Genomic DNA, 15049 nt, shown 5'->3' on the forward strand with positions numbered 1-15049 from the left:
CACCAGCACTGCTGTGAAATGTAGATGGCATTTGTTGAATAAAAAGATGTGTTTTATTATTTCATCATGATTGGAAGTGTTGAAATAAAAGGAAAAGAATAAGAAGCCATTTTTTACAGAAGTGCCCATGTAGCTGAAGTTATTACACCGAACCCATTGCATCTACAGAGAAACATATGGACACGTGGTGAGAACTGACCCTGTGAACTTTGTCTGGGGCCGTCTCATCAGAAAAAGACTTGTTGTGTGAGGTCAGAGATGAGAACATGTAAAAGTGACTGGCCCAGGGTAGATGTTGGGTAAACATTGTTTTTCTTCCTTCCTGCTGGAGATGGGTTTAATTTGAGACTTCTGTTTGGTTCGTGAAGGGCAACTAGAACAGAGCACAGGGCCTCCTGACCAGGAGTCTGAAGGCCAGTGTTTGACCGCCCCCATCTCCATTGCCCCCAGGCGTGCTCTTTGTTCCCTGAGGTCTTTTGGCCTCTCTGGGCCTCTGTGTTCTCATTCATAAAATGGGAATTATCTGCCCTACTCACCTCATGGGCTAATTTGAGAACAAGTCGTTTAATTTCTACAAAAGTGCCATACAAATATGAAGTAATGTAGGCGCAGCGCCTCATAATCAACTGTTGCATCCATGTGCTATGATGACTGTAGAATACAGTGACCTCGTAGGATGTTATTGACTCAAAACAATATCACTCCCAGAGATCAAGAAAAGCCATGAAATGGAAAAGAAATCACTTGAGGATTTGCTTTACGAGAAGCAGGAGTCACTAGAGGTAGGTAAATCTCAATCACCACCACCGCTCCTGCCCACCTTCCCATCATCCTTCTTGACGCTTGTATGGTTTGGGTACGTTTCTGTGCCCATTTGCAGTGTTTCTGGTGCCCGCTTGTTTACTTACGTTCCACATTTCACTGTGTTTTAGAAACAAATCAATGGTTTGAAGAGTGAAAATGACACTTTAAATGAAAAGTTGAAATCAGAAGAACAAAAGAGAATATCAAGAGAGAAAGCAAATTTAGTAAGTTGCGTATGCTCCCCCGTCACTATTGAATTTTTCTTCTGCTTAGCTGTCTTTTAGAGTCAGTTAAGTGTTCAGCAGCTAGAGAAGCAGTATGGGTTTGGAATCTTTTTCATATCTTGCCGTATGATTTTTAAACTGTATAAAGTGGCTGCTTTGGTTACTGGTGTCTTTTTAATTCTAAAAACTGACATAACAGCTGAAATCCAATATATTGCAAGTGATCTAAGCTAATACCTATAGGAAGACAGGGAAACTATCAATTAGGGTCAGGGTTTTATGTAAAGACTTCATTTTTTAATTAACTTGCTATATTGTGATATAATTTACATACCACGATATTCACCCTTCTAAAATATACAGTTCAGCAGTTCACAAGTTATACCTTGGTCACCAGGATCTAATTACAGAACACTTTTATCACCCGCCCCCAAAAGACACCCTGCACCCTTTAGCAGTCATTCCCCATTTCCCCCCCAAACTCCCTAGCCCTGCGGGATCACCAGTCTCCTTTCTGTTTCTATCCATGTACCTGTTCTAGAGATTTCATTGACATGAGATTGTGCTATATGAAGCTTTTTGTGTCAGCTTCCTTCCCTCAGCTTAAGTTCTCAAGGTTCGTGCATATTGTAGCAGGTACAGACATTTCATTCCTTTTTATGGCTGAACAATATTTCATTGTATGGATAATCCTCACTTTTTTATTTATTTATGGATGGCTGTGTTGGGTCTTAGTTGCTGTGTGCGGGCTTTCTCTAGTTGCAGCGAGCGGGAGCTACTCTTCCTTGCCTTGCGTGGCCTTCTCATTGCGGTAGCGTCTCTTGTTGTGGAGCATGGGCTCTAGGCGCACAGGCTTCAGTAGTTGTGGCATGCGGGCTCAGTAGTTGTGGGCTAAGCGCACGGGCTTAGTTGCTCCGTGGCATGTGGGGTCTTCCTGGACCAGGGATCGAACCCGTGTCCCCTGCATTGGAAGGTGGATTCTTATCCACTGCACCATCAGGGAAGTCCAGTCCTCACTTTTGAAAACTACAAATTTCTCTGGTAAACTCAACTTTCTCTTGCAGCTTGTATCCTTACTCCTCTGTATCCCCCCAACTTTTTGGTGGGGGGGCGGGTGCTACTTCTGTCTTTTCATTCCATGTATTTGTGTCTGGGGCTGTAGAAGCAGAGCTTTTGTGCCACTTAAGACCTGTCGCAACTCTCGAAGTACCTGGCTCCATCAGTGAGCTCTTCTGCTATGTCATTGAGAGACCCTCTAGACATTTGAATGCAAGTGAATGAGGTCCTATTCAGTGAAATTTCAAAGCTATTTATTCTGGAAGATTCTTAGAAAAATTCGATTGCAAAAGAAATGTGTAGACTTCACACGCAGGGTGTAAATCTTATGAGTGGTTCAGGGAACGCTTTTAAAGAGCTTCCTGATCCTGCAGCAGCTCCTGAAAAAGTTCAGAAGGGAAACAGGTTGAGGAAAGCAGGACTATCTCATGCCTTACCCCACCTAAGCCTGCCCAGGTTGTGGGAAAAGAGCATGTATGAGAGTGGTGGCAGAGAAGTAGGGAAAGGTGCAGTGGGAACGAGGCTGCCTACACTCTGACTTTAAAAATCAGCAAGATGGGATTTGCTCTCTTTATGGTTTAAAAAAAATCATATGTAAAAGGATAACAGTATATGAAATGTAGGAAGTTTCTGGAAGAGCCCTGGAGTTGAGGATCGGGGGTTGGTCCCCACCCCAGCACTTTTGGGGCCTGAGCAGGTAGGTCGCTTGAGCTGTGCAATTCTGTCTCCTTCTGCGAAGTGAGGGGTTTAAGTGATTTTCCAAGGGCACCTTCCCTGATTCTCCCTAAGGGTTGCTCCAGAGCATTAACCACTGTCCAGGAGGATAGGTTTGATGATCGACACCACTGACTCTTGTCTGAGAAGTTCCCTCGCTGAACACCAGATCAATAGATTTTGTGCCTTTAACTTGTGTCGTGCATTTTGGAAGGTTCACTTGAATTTCAATAATTAAAGCAAGGAGCTGGGGAATCCACCCTGGTCTCGTGCTCTCAGAGGATGATCTCCCCTTACATAGTGTTTATCTTGCATAGAATTTTCACAGTGCACGTGCTCTATGCCATGTAGGTGTTCGGGTGTCACAAAATGATGGGGTGTTAATCCTGCCCTAGAAGTACGGCCAGGCTAACCTAGTCCCGTCATAGCAAGCGTCCAAAAGACTCAGCATGTGATTGCCATTCCTCTTGTTTTCCAGAGAGCCCAATAAACACACTGCCTGTTCATTCCTCATGAGTTACTGACTTTGGATAGAGAGAACTATTGTTCCCTTTCTTCCCCCAAACACCTGGCCAGGACTTGGAATTGCGTACTCTCTAGCCACTAGAGTTCTGTTTTGTGTTGTAAGCTGTGGTTTTTAGCTTACTTGCAGTAAAATATTTGGTGCTACCAATGTTTTTTCCATGTTAAGTTACTGATACGTGAGTGAAGTGTTTGTTTTCAAATGTGAAATGTTTTATTTCATTCTTAAGACCAAAAACTTTGACGTTAAAGATGTCTTAACCCTTCTTTTCACCTTTCTTTGAAACTGCCTTAAGAAGGTTGATGTCTCTTGCTACTTGTTTAATTTCTAAATCTAATCAAATGTCTTTATATTAAGAGTTTGAACCATGTGATTGTGTTAAATCATCAGTCACAGCCATATCCTGCTGTGTGTTTTCCAGAAAAACCCTCAGATCATGTATCTGGAACAAGAGTTAGAAAGCCTGAAGGCTGTTTTAGACATCAAGAATGAGAAGCTGCACCAACAGGACATCAAGTTAATGAAAATGGAGAAACTGGTACATTTCATTCAGAACCTTAAACGGGGTAATACCTGAGGCACAGGAACTGGCCTCTGAACTAGACCTGTGGAATTGTCTTAATTGCTATTTAAAGATAGGAAACATAGGACAGGTAGAAGAGGTTAAATTTTCTTTTCCATGTCAGCTTAAGGCTTATTCATTGCTACCTTCTAGAACATTTTTTTCAAGGAACGTATAAAAGGTAGCATTCAGTGTTTGGAAAAATGACAACTCGCGAGTGTCTCCCGTTTCAGTGGTCTGGGAATATCCACCTGCATAAGAAGAATTTTTAAATGATGTAAAAGCTGTCCTTTAATACACTACCACCTCTGGGTGGGTTTCTTTTGCTCAAAACTGTTGAGTACATAAATTAATTCCATCAGAGCAATTGAATCTTGCTATCTAAATTCTTCATCTTGCTTCATGTGAATTAGACTGTGATAAAAGAATTGCCCTTTTATAAAATTAATCTGGTTGTACAAGTAGCCAGCACTATGCAAAATATGAATAAAGTTTAGTTTACGGCCTCTAGAGCAGAACGGACGTTCGCAGACGTTAGCATGTGACGAGTCCATCCAGGACTGCGTGTGTGAGCAGTGAGCCCAGTGCCGTGTGAGCCTTGGTCCAGCCCTGGAACACGACTGTTAAGAGCCAGGAGTCTAGCCAAGCCTGCAGGGCTTGCCGCGGCAGCAAAGGTGTTCCCAGCCAGTGCTGTACTTTGTACACCACTTTTGACTGTGCCAGGCCCCTCGCACTGCTTTCTCCCCCTAATTATGGGCAACTCAGTGTTGAGTAAGTACCTCAATTCAAACCCAAACCAGCCCTGGACAGTAGGGAGCATGGAAGTCACTCAGCATTAGTTTGTTTGGTTTTCTTCTAGAGACTATTACCTATCAAGGGAAGTAAGAGCTAAGCCCCCATGTGGATAGACGGGCACTTTGAATGACCAGGAAGTTTTGTTTCTGTAAAGGAAGGAAAGAACTCATGGTCTATTAATGGGCCCAACCTAGTATATACACCAGTTCCTGCCAAAGGTCATGCTGTTGTATCAGGTCTCATGACTGCCAGTGTGGCCATCAACAACGACTCAGATAATCCGGTTAATAATTGGTTGCCCTATATGCCATGCACACATCAAAACTCTTCAAACCATCATGTGCAGTAAGAACAGACTCTGCTGTAAAATTACTCATAGGTCTTGATCTTTCTGTCCCTTGCCATGCCCAAGAGATGAGTCAGTATGGCATGGTGTATATGCAGAAGAAGGGGTTAATACAAGGACAGACAGGTAAACCCACTGTTACCTTGTTTATTTGTAAGCTCCAGGCCTTTATTGAAAATAAGCCACTTAGAAAGCAAGGAGGCTTTCTCCGTGTAAAAACTAGCTCTGCTGATAATTAGCTCTAAGAGCGAAATTCCAGGGCTAGTTTCCTCTCCAGTAAAATGAGGAATTAAGGCTAATTCCTACCCACAGTCTTTAATTCCAGATTTTCCCACCTCATGTTTTTATCTTGAATTCCTTTATACTTCCTGGAAATTCCAATGCCCCCTTTTCTTACACGCTAGTCACATTTGTTTTGGATATTTCACTTGGTTGGCTTGTCCTAAGCTTTTTCTGGATAATAAGATGTTAAGAACAGTAGGACTGCAAACTAAGAGCCAGAGTGACAGTCGCTTAGTCACGGGCAGCAGTGACAGGGACTTAGAGCTGTGATGTCGCCTCCGAGCACGTAATCAAATCTTACCTTTAGAAACTAAGCAGGGGTGTAACTGGCAGTTCATCGTGTTAACTGATTCAACGTCTTCTGGGCTTTTATCCTTCAATCTCTCAACTGATCAGTTTGTTTTCCTTGAAAGTTTAGCCTGGGCAAGCCCTAGGCAAACAAACGTACCTTTAGTTCAACCAAGGAGGAATGCTTTCTGTAGTGTCACTTGTTTATTTTAAGGCTCTATAGAGCTTTGTGGATTGCCTTATGTGACCACTCCGGAGGTAAATGCTGAAGAGTAACCGGGAGACCATGATTAAAGTCATATTAAACATTGCCACGAACTGAATTTTCATCAAATGTGGGATTTTTTTTTTTTTCTTTCAGAATTTACCATAAAGAAGCTGTGGTGCCTCTGTGGCAGCCAGTGTTTATCACCTTGAACCTGAAAGAGGCACAGCCCCTGAGGGTTGCCGAAGGCAGGGCACCAATTCTTGGGAATTCTGAAACAATGTGAACTTGAACAAATCACTAACGCCCTGGGTTTGTCCGTTTTCAAGTGGCCTGGCATACCTTTAAAAAGTACTATCCACGTGCTCTGTTTTGCTGCAGTAGATTCTTTTTGCAGTGCGTCAGTGTAGAGACAGTCAACATACCATTAAACTTCCCCGAATGAAATCTCTCCAGTGTGTGCTGGTGTCAGGAGGGTACCTTAGGGAAATAAGGGGCTTTATGTAATTTTTAATGTATAAATGTTGGTACTCTTGTTGACACCAAGGTGGACAACAACACAGCACTGGTGGACAAACTGAAGCGATTCCAGCAGGAGAATGAAGAATTAAAAGCTCGGATGGACAAGCACATGGCAATTTCAAGGTAAAAATAAAACTGTCCTATCCGCCCCCCCCACCCCGAGCTCCTCCCTTCCTGAAACATCGAGAGTGTTACTTTCTCACCACATTCCACCCATGCCCCTCCTGGAAATGCAACAGAAGCGGGTAGTTAACGAGGTTCTGATTTCTATCCAGAAAAATACAATTGTAGCGTTTAGTGCCTTTACCACAGTGGCCTAGACCAAAGGCTGAGTCCTCAGCGGGCAAGCCTTCCCTTCCCTTTCAGAGAATGACCACCACAAGACCAAACACGAAACAGCCCCACACATACGAGGGTCTTAAGACATGCAGTATAGCTGTGGGAGCGTCACTCACCCTACTATGAAATTGCCCCAAAGTGCAGCTTTTTCTTTGGCTCTAGGTCACACTTCCCGGGTTTCTCTGCCAGCCCAGTACCCATGCACGGTAGCTTCTTTTATTCCAAAGAGATCATTTGGGGCTCTTAAATTTAAAATAGTAAGATTTTTTTCAACCTTTAAAAAAAAGAAAGAAGCAATTCAGAATCACAGGATTTCTGGCTTTTTTTTTTTTGTCTTCCAGGCAACTTTCCACGGAGCAGGCTGTCTTGCAGGAGTCGCTGGAGAAGGAGTCCAAAGTCAACAAGCGCCTCTCCATGGAGAACGAGGAGCTGCTGTGGAAGCTGCACAATGGGGACCTGTGCAGCCCCAAGAGGTCCCCCACGTCACCTGCCATCCCCTTCCAGTCGCCGCGGAACTCCGGCTCCTTCCCCAGCCCCAGCATCTCGCCCAGATGACCTTCCTGGGAGCTGGAGACAGACTGCGTTTCTGCAGTACTGACCCACCCACAATCGTGGGGGGTGGGGGGGGCGGGGCTGGAGCCACCTTCACTGACATGCACAGCCTGTCCTAGAACTGGAAAGTCATGGGCCGAACCGGCCCCTTGCAGACAAGACCAGAACTCTGGAGGAAGACGTCCGACTCGTCCAGGAGACTCCTCCCCAAACGATGCTGTTGGAATGGATCTACATGGACGCTGTTGCACAAAGCACTTACAGAACGAGAAGATCTTGTTCGTTGCCTTTTTCACCTACGCATAAAGGGGAAAACTCTCAGGGGCCTGTTAAGATAAAGATTTATATAACCTTTGTAACGTTCTTCACCACAGACACCTTCTTGTGATTTACATTTTGGTCTGACTGGGGATGTGTGAATGAAGTGGATGTAACCGAGTGTCACGTGTCTGATGCTGCCTCCTTTGCTGAGTCTGTCTGGAGATGTGCTAATCAAATAGTCAGTGTATGCATCTCTGCAAAAGCCATAGAAGAAAGAGCAGTAGTTGCTAGAACTAGAATTCTTTACCACCAACCCCGCTCAGCCCTTTGCCATGGTGGGGGAGAGGGAGAGACAGAAAGAGCTCTGACTTGCCCACGTCTGTTCATGCTTTGCATCCTTTCGGAGTAACTTCTTGGCAGCCTTTCAGTGTTCAGCCATGTCAGTTGAAACTAGCTAGATTTTTTAAACTTACCCATGTGGACGTAAAATACTACAATCCATTTTCTTAGGCTATGAGCAAATGTAGAACCCTAATTTTACTTTTTAAAAAACGTGTATAAAGAAAGGGCAGTACCCATGGATTGCTTTCTGCCTTATTTTTATCTTGATCTGAGCTATCCTCAGTGATTTCAACTGGCTGCTTCTCTCCCACTATCCCCATTCCCCCCTCTCCTTTCTCCCCCATCCAGAGCCACAAAAGCAAACCTTCTACCTCCTTCCTACTTTTTCTCTGGGACAAGGAATATGCTTTTCCAGAGCCAGCTCATCTTCAAGGTGCTGAACCACTTTCCAAATAAACCAAGGCCTGGATCCGACAGTATAAATTTGGGGAAATCCTAGAGAGATTAAAGAATGAAAAGGAGTCATTGGCTCGCAGAACTAAGAAAGATAGGACTCAGTGCTTATGGATGAAACATGAGCACCTTGATGATAGAACAAAACAGTCTCTGGAGATAATGCTAAACTTCCACGTACCTTTGAGGAGTCCTTCTGTCCTTGGGAAGGTAGCAGAATGACCAGCTGATGAGAGAAGAATGTGGCTTGTACAGTTCTTCTCCAATCTGCATTTCAATTTCTTTTCAAAACTTCACTTATTACCTCCCCCACTTCTGAGACTTTGGGGGAGGTGGAAGGAAGAACTGTGGCTTTTTTCTTTCTCCCTGCATGTGTCAAGCTTGTGCTGTATTTACTAATCAGCATTACTGATGTTCGATGGCTGTACAGATAAGCGCTATAGTAAGAACAGATTCAGGCTACTAGAGGTGGACGTTTGAGTTGACATTTACATATACACTACAAAGCAGATTGATAGTCATGATGCATGTTTTTTTGTTTGTTTTTGTTTTACTAGTGATTGTGTCTGATGTTTTTAACCTCCAACCGTTGATTATGTGTGTAACCTTCCATGTTTGTTTCTGATAAATGGGAACGTAGGTTCACTGCCACCTCCTGGAATCTCTCTGCTCACCTTTCCAAGTTGTTCTCAATGTCCTTAGCCAAAGTTGGGTTTGCCATCCTTTCCCTGCACATGGTCAATCTCGTGCTGTTCCCTGCTGTGCTCCATGCCATTTAGGTGTCTGGGGAAATGATCCTTACACAGTTAATATAAAATGTCTTCAGAGAATGGGAGACAACAGGAGAGAAGATAGGAAACAAAACATGGAACTGTAAAATTATCTTCAAACCAAATGTTATCACTTAGGATGCAAAATGTTGGCACGTCATAAAAATACGGATGTGTAAACAACTGTAGTTGTGCTCAGTTTGTAGTGATGGAAAGTATTTTACTTTGATCAAATAAATAATGCTGGAATATGCAATAGAAGAATTGCATCCTCTGACATACTTCACCCTCCAAAGTGTTACCCAGTTTATAGCAGCACAGGAATTGACATCGTGTCTCCTTCTTAACCTATTTCCCAGGAATTTCCAGTGCAACCACAAACTTGGTCATGGGCTGAAATCTGGCTCACAGAGCTAGACTTAGAGCTTTTCTTTTCTAAATTCAAAGCTATGTGTATTTGAGAAATAAATTTTTACTGGTTTTAATAATAAGTTCTGCTGTATAAGGTAAGAAAATTGGAACAGCTACAGTCTAAATATTTTTGAAGATGGTAAAAAAAAAAAAAAAGCCTAAACAAAGTTGAATCTTCCTTGATCTGTGCATCTATTTTATATCAAAAGTTAAACTTTTAAAAACACATGCTGTGGTTCTTATAGAATGTCTAATCTAGAACTAGTACTTTTGAGTGCAGTGGTTAAAAAGTTTCCATATTTTTTGATACCTTCATATCATACAATAGTTCATGTTGTGTAGTTGAACTATATTATTATTCTGTTTTTAGATTCTCATATTTTGTGGTTGTTATATCAAAGAGAATATTAGGTATTGACTCAGACATTGCTGCCCAAAAATCCTTCTGGATGTACTTCAAGCCAACTTAAAAAACGAGCACTTAGCCCATTTTTTGTTTTTTACAAAAACTTGCTCGTTTAATAGAAATGATTATATAAAGTTGTTTACATATATGCCGCCTTAGTATAAACACTAGAAACCCATATATGTAGGTCAGCAGTCAGAATACATGCTTTCTGCTAGAATTAACACTTCTATAATTAGACCGGGTGACTTCCTTTTAGTTTGGAGGTCTGGGTCTGACTCACAAGGCAGGGCCTGGGGTTTGGCGCTCGACATCAGCCTCTGGCAAAGCACTAGTCAAAAGAACCCTGGAGCTGGTTGTGTACACAAGTGGGCTTTCCATCAATTCATTTATACTTCATCTTCCAAGTCAGGAAAACTCCACAGTGGTAGCTACTGAGGTCTGTCCTCGGAGATTCTGAGCGGTGCAAATGTAATAACCTGCGTCAACCATCTCAAAGTCTTCAACGATCAGGACGCTCTGGGAGATCCTCGTGGTGTGGCCCAGTCCTCTGTGGATCAGCCGCCAAGTGTCTTGAATCGTCACGGGCCTTTCATCCTGTTGAACGACACCCACCGGGGCTGAAGCACAAACCACAAGCTGCTGTAAACAGCTCCCATTCATCCTCCGCAAAGTGCAAAACACATGCTTCTAAAAGACTATTTGGTATGCGCAGCTCAACACTGTCTAGTCAGTTTAGGCGGCATTTTTTCCAAGCAGTCTTGAATTTCATTATGCTGTTTGGCTTTCACTTTCTGCCTTTTTTTTTTTTTTTTTTTTTGCGGTACGCGCACCTCTCACTGTTGTGGCCTCTCCCTTTGCGGAGCACAGGCTTCGGACGCGCAGGCTCAGCGGCCATAGCTCACGGGCCCAGCCGCTCTGCGGCATGTGGGATCTTCCCGGACCGGGGCACGAACCGGTGTCCCCTGCATCGGCAGGCGGACTCCCAACCACTGCACCACCAGGGAAGCCCCCTCTTTCTGCCCTTTTCATCAATATTTCTACTTAATATAAATTTTATTCTTTTGGAACTCCAAGAATGTGGGACTGGTATTAGGCATAAGAATACAGATAAAATTTTCCACTGCTCTCCTGTTGACACTCCCCACGTTCACCCCTTCGCACAGTGGTTCTTATTCACAGAACTTAAAGTCAAAAAGAAGCCCGAAGCACTCACCGTGTAAATGAATACGAGCCCCTAATTGTTCAGACTGGAAGAGGGGGACATAAGATGAGTCAAATGTGCCATAGGACTACAGTGGGAGAGAAGTTGTCCCGAGGATGGATAACGTGACACCCTAGGTGACTTAACTTCGTATTTCTAGAAAGTGAGATGATCGCTTTTGAGATGCTTCTTCCAACTTTGGTGATAAGTGGTGTTTTCTGGATTCGTTTAACATAATTGTAATATTTATAGTATTACTAAATTAATACCTTTTCTGCTAATTAGCAACGTAAAAAAAAAACCCACCTCTAATGAAAATTATTAATGTCTTCTAAATGGAACAACACTTTTTAAAAACAAGTACCTAGTACTAGAAAAGTACCATTCTCCAGGGGGAGTTATTTTCCACCAATCACAGCCCTTAAAGCAGAAGTGTATTTGCTACCGAGTGAGTGCATCTTAGGAGGCCAAATCTCTTCTGGCAACAAAGGGATTATTCCATGTTGGTAGCAAAGCTGTTTATTTTTGTGAGCAGAACAGGCCCAGAGGCTACATGTGCTGTAGTTGTTTTTATGGGAAGTCTATTTTAAAATGATCTCGGCCTCACAGCACCTTTTTGAAGGCCTGGATTTATATGCCAACTTGGTGGTTGTCTACTTAGAGCTCCTTGCTTTAGGGCCCAGCTTTTATAGGGGAGAATACTGAAGGATTCCAGAAGGTTAGATTGGCCTCCAATTGACCCAGAATTAAGATTGAGGTTGCAGGTGAAGGAAGGAGGCCCTCCTTTCCTGTTCATGCCCCGTCCCCTTCCTTAAGGGTCATGAAGAAAAATAACATGAAGAGAGTACATTGACTGAATTGCCTAATGGAACCCAGTCACCTTTTTCCTGTCCTTTAAAAAAAGCCATTTGTAAATATACTGAAACATCTTAGGAGAAAACAAATGAGCCTTAGCCCTACCATAGCTGCACACATCTCTCATACGTCTTTAAGTTACAGTCCGTATCAGTGAGTTGGGGACGGGTAGGGAACAAAACAAGTAAGGCAGCTGGCTGAGGCCGGGGTATGCTTACCTTCTGCCCTGGGTAGATCCACCTGAATTCCACCTCCACATCCGGCTCCCCGAGGACCGTGCAGAGGACGCTGATGTCATCCCCACCCTTCACTTTGTCTGCAGATGCCAAGATGGTTGTTGATGGAGGACCACTGGGAACTGGAAGTGAGCAGGGGACAGGGGACGTGAGATGAAATCCATGGGCCATGGCAGAGACAAACCAACAGACGTGTTCTTTTCTTTGGACAGGTATGGAACATTCCTGCCTTTCTTCAGCTCCCCACCTAGCATCGGGCCTACCCTCTCCACCACTTCTGGTTTCCTCTAACACCTCCTCTTTCTCTACCTTGGTGGTCCAGAACGGGGTGGTCATCCAGAAGTCCCCAGTTCCAGGCATTACACTTGTAATGAGGAGAAGAGCCCAGAAGGTCTGCCAGGAGCTCACGTGAAGGGAATAAAAAGGCAGAGGGAGAAGAGGGGGACTGGGGGCAGAGCAAGTAGAAGGAAGAGAAGGCAGCCTGGAGGGAGAGCCACTGATGGGTGAAGATGGACAGGTGTGCGGCCTCAGGAAGTACAGGAGGGAGTCTGAATCTACCAAAGGGGGAGACATTTGTAGGAAGGGTGTGTGATGTTTCTACGTCACAGAATTTCAGAGACAAAATGCTTCATTAGGCTCAGTTCACTTGAGTAAGTTTGACAGCAGCCTTGAGCAAGGCCATGTGCTGGGAGTGGAGGCTATGGCAGCAAACCAGACAGACGTGGTCTCTGAGCTCTGGGGCCTCTATTCCAATGGGAGAGGCAGACACTCAGCAGGTCACTGTGTGGTTGGTTTAGAACCTGAGTTGTGGGAAGAACTTGAAGGAGAAGCCCAGAGTGCTGGGGAGGTTCAGGATGGTCTGAGAAGCAGGAAAGGCTTCCTTAAGGGAGGTTTGAACTAAAATCTGAAGGAAAAAGGGGAGGCACCAGCAGACAGGTCCGGAGGGGAGGTTAGGGAAGCCTGGGAGAGGGCAGAGGCCGGCCATGCAAGAAGACCTTTCAGGCCACGTGGAAGATTCTGCTAGGAAAAGCAGAAACCCACTGAATGGTTTTAACTGGAGCTATAATCAGCTACAGTGTGGAAGATGGAGAAAGCATGGGCACAGAAGAGAGCAGTTGGAAAGGTATTCATATTGGCTCAAGGAAGAGATGATGATAGTTGAACTCTTAGCAGTAGGACGGAGAGAAACAGCAGAATTTGGGGGATTTGATGGAATAAGTCAAAAGAACTGGGAGGAGCCGGGAGTGTTTGGGGCTCCTGCACCCTGGAACTGCAGTGCCATCACTGGGAGGAGGAAAGCTGGAGAACCAGGCCTGGGAGGAAGGCCCAGAGTCCAAGGAAGGGCCTGTGAAGCATCTCAGCACAGATGTTAGGGAGAGAATTGGATACACGAAGCTGGCACTCCCAGATCCGGGCCACATACATTCCCCTGGGAGTGATTAGTGAATAGATACGCAGCAGAGCATGGCCATGGTTGAGAACACCCAGGAAGAGGATGAGGACAGACAAAGAAGGTGCCTTGGGGAACTCCAACACTTAAAACCTGGGAGAGGCAGCTCATTCTATGAGGCCACCATCACCCTGGTACCAAAACCAGACAAAGATATCACAAAAAAAGAAAATTAGAGGCCAATAACACTGATGAACATAGATGCAAAAATCATCAACAAAATACCAGCAAACCGAATCCAACAACACATTAAGAGGGTCATACACCATGATCAAATGGGATTTATCCCAGGGATGTGAGGATTCTTCAATATATGCAAAGCAATCAATGTGATATGATACACCACATTAACAAACTGAAGAGTAAAAACCATATGATCATCTCAACAGATGCAGAAAAAGCTTCTGACAAAATTCAACACCCATTTATGATAAACTCTCCAGAAAGTGGGCGTAGAGGGAACCTACTGCAATGTAATAAAGGCCATATATGACAAACCCACAGCTAACATCATTCTCAACAGTGAAAAGCTGAAAGCATTTCCTCTAAGATCAGGTACAAGACAAGGATGTCCACTCTTGCCACATTTATTCAGCATAGTTTTGCAAGTGCTAGCCATGGCAATCAGAGAAGAAAAAGGAATCCAAATTGGAAAAGAAGTAAAACTATCACTGTTCGCAGATGACATGATACTATATGCAGAAAATCCTAAAGACGCTGCCAGAAAACTACTAGAGCTCATCAGTGAATTTGGTAAAGTCGCAGGGTACAAAATTTAATACACAGAAATCTCTTGCTTTCCTATATACTAACAATGAAAGATCAGAAAGAGAAATTAAGGAAACAATCCCATTTACCATCACATCAAAAAGAATAAAATACCTAGGAATAAAACCTACCTAAGGAGGCCAAAGACCTGTACTCAAAAAACTGTAAGATGCTGATGAAAGAAATCAAAGATGACACAAACAGATGGAGAGATATACCATGTCATTGTCAAAATGACTATACTACCCAAAGCAATCTACAGATTCAGTGTAATCCCTATCAAATTACCAATGGCATCTTTCCCAGAATTAGAACAAAAAAATTTTACAGTTTGCATGGAAACACAAAAGACCCCAAATAGCCAAAGCAATCTTGAGAAAGAAAAAAGGAGCTGGAGGAATCAGGCTCCCTGACTTCAGACTATACAAAGCTACAGTAATCAAAACAATATGGTACTGGCACAAAAAACAGAAATATAGATCAATGGAACAGGATAGAAGGTCCAGAGGTAAACCCAAGCACCTATGGTAACCTAATCTATGACAAAGGAGGCAAGAATATACAATGGAGAAAAGACAGTCTCTTCAATAAGTGGTGCTGGGAAAACTGGACAGCTACATGTAAGAGTGAAATTAGAACTCTCCCTAACACCGTACACAAAAATAAACTCAAAATGGATTA

The 15049-nt window shown here is 43.7% G+C and overlaps 2 protein-coding genes across 3 annotated transcripts in view; one reads left to right on the forward strand and one right to left on the reverse strand.

The window, feature by feature from the left end:
* MTUS1 (microtubule associated scaffold protein 1) overlaps nucleotides 1–9290 on the forward strand; it is a 105856-nt gene extending 96566 nt beyond the window's left edge. The window contains 6 exon segments of the mRNA XM_032618539.1: nucleotides 709–782; nucleotides 933–1028; nucleotides 3743–3859; nucleotides 6347–6444; nucleotides 7002–7205; nucleotides 7207–9290. Of these exon segments, the coding sequence (XP_032474430.1) occupies nucleotides 709–782; nucleotides 933–1028; nucleotides 3743–3859; nucleotides 6347–6444; nucleotides 7002–7205; nucleotides 7207–7258 (641 nt within the window). The 3' untranslated portion in view covers nucleotides 7259–9290.
* A 643-nt stretch (nucleotides 9291–9933) lies between these two features.
* Nucleotides 9934–15049, reverse strand: part of PDGFRL (platelet derived growth factor receptor like) — a 55125-nt gene continuing 50009 nt past the window's right edge. Inside the window, exons 5-6 of one of the 2 annotated variants that reach the window (XM_032618662.1) lie at nucleotides 12133–12272; nucleotides 9934–10475 (exon numbers count right to left, since the gene is read on the reverse strand). In XM_032618662.1, the coding sequence (XP_032474553.1) occupies nucleotides 10437–10475; nucleotides 12133–12272 (179 nt within the window). In that variant the 3' untranslated portion in view covers nucleotides 9934–10436. The remainder of the gene's footprint in view (nucleotides 10476–12132; nucleotides 12273–15049) is intronic. The other variant, XM_032618661.1, reaches the window with a different exon arrangement.

Source organism: Phocoena sinus, chromosome 21, assembly GCF_008692025.1.
Source record: "Phocoena sinus isolate mPhoSin1 chromosome 21, mPhoSin1.pri, whole genome shotgun sequence".
Classification (NCBI taxonomy): domain Eukaryota; kingdom Metazoa; phylum Chordata; class Mammalia; order Artiodactyla; family Phocoenidae; genus Phocoena; species Phocoena sinus.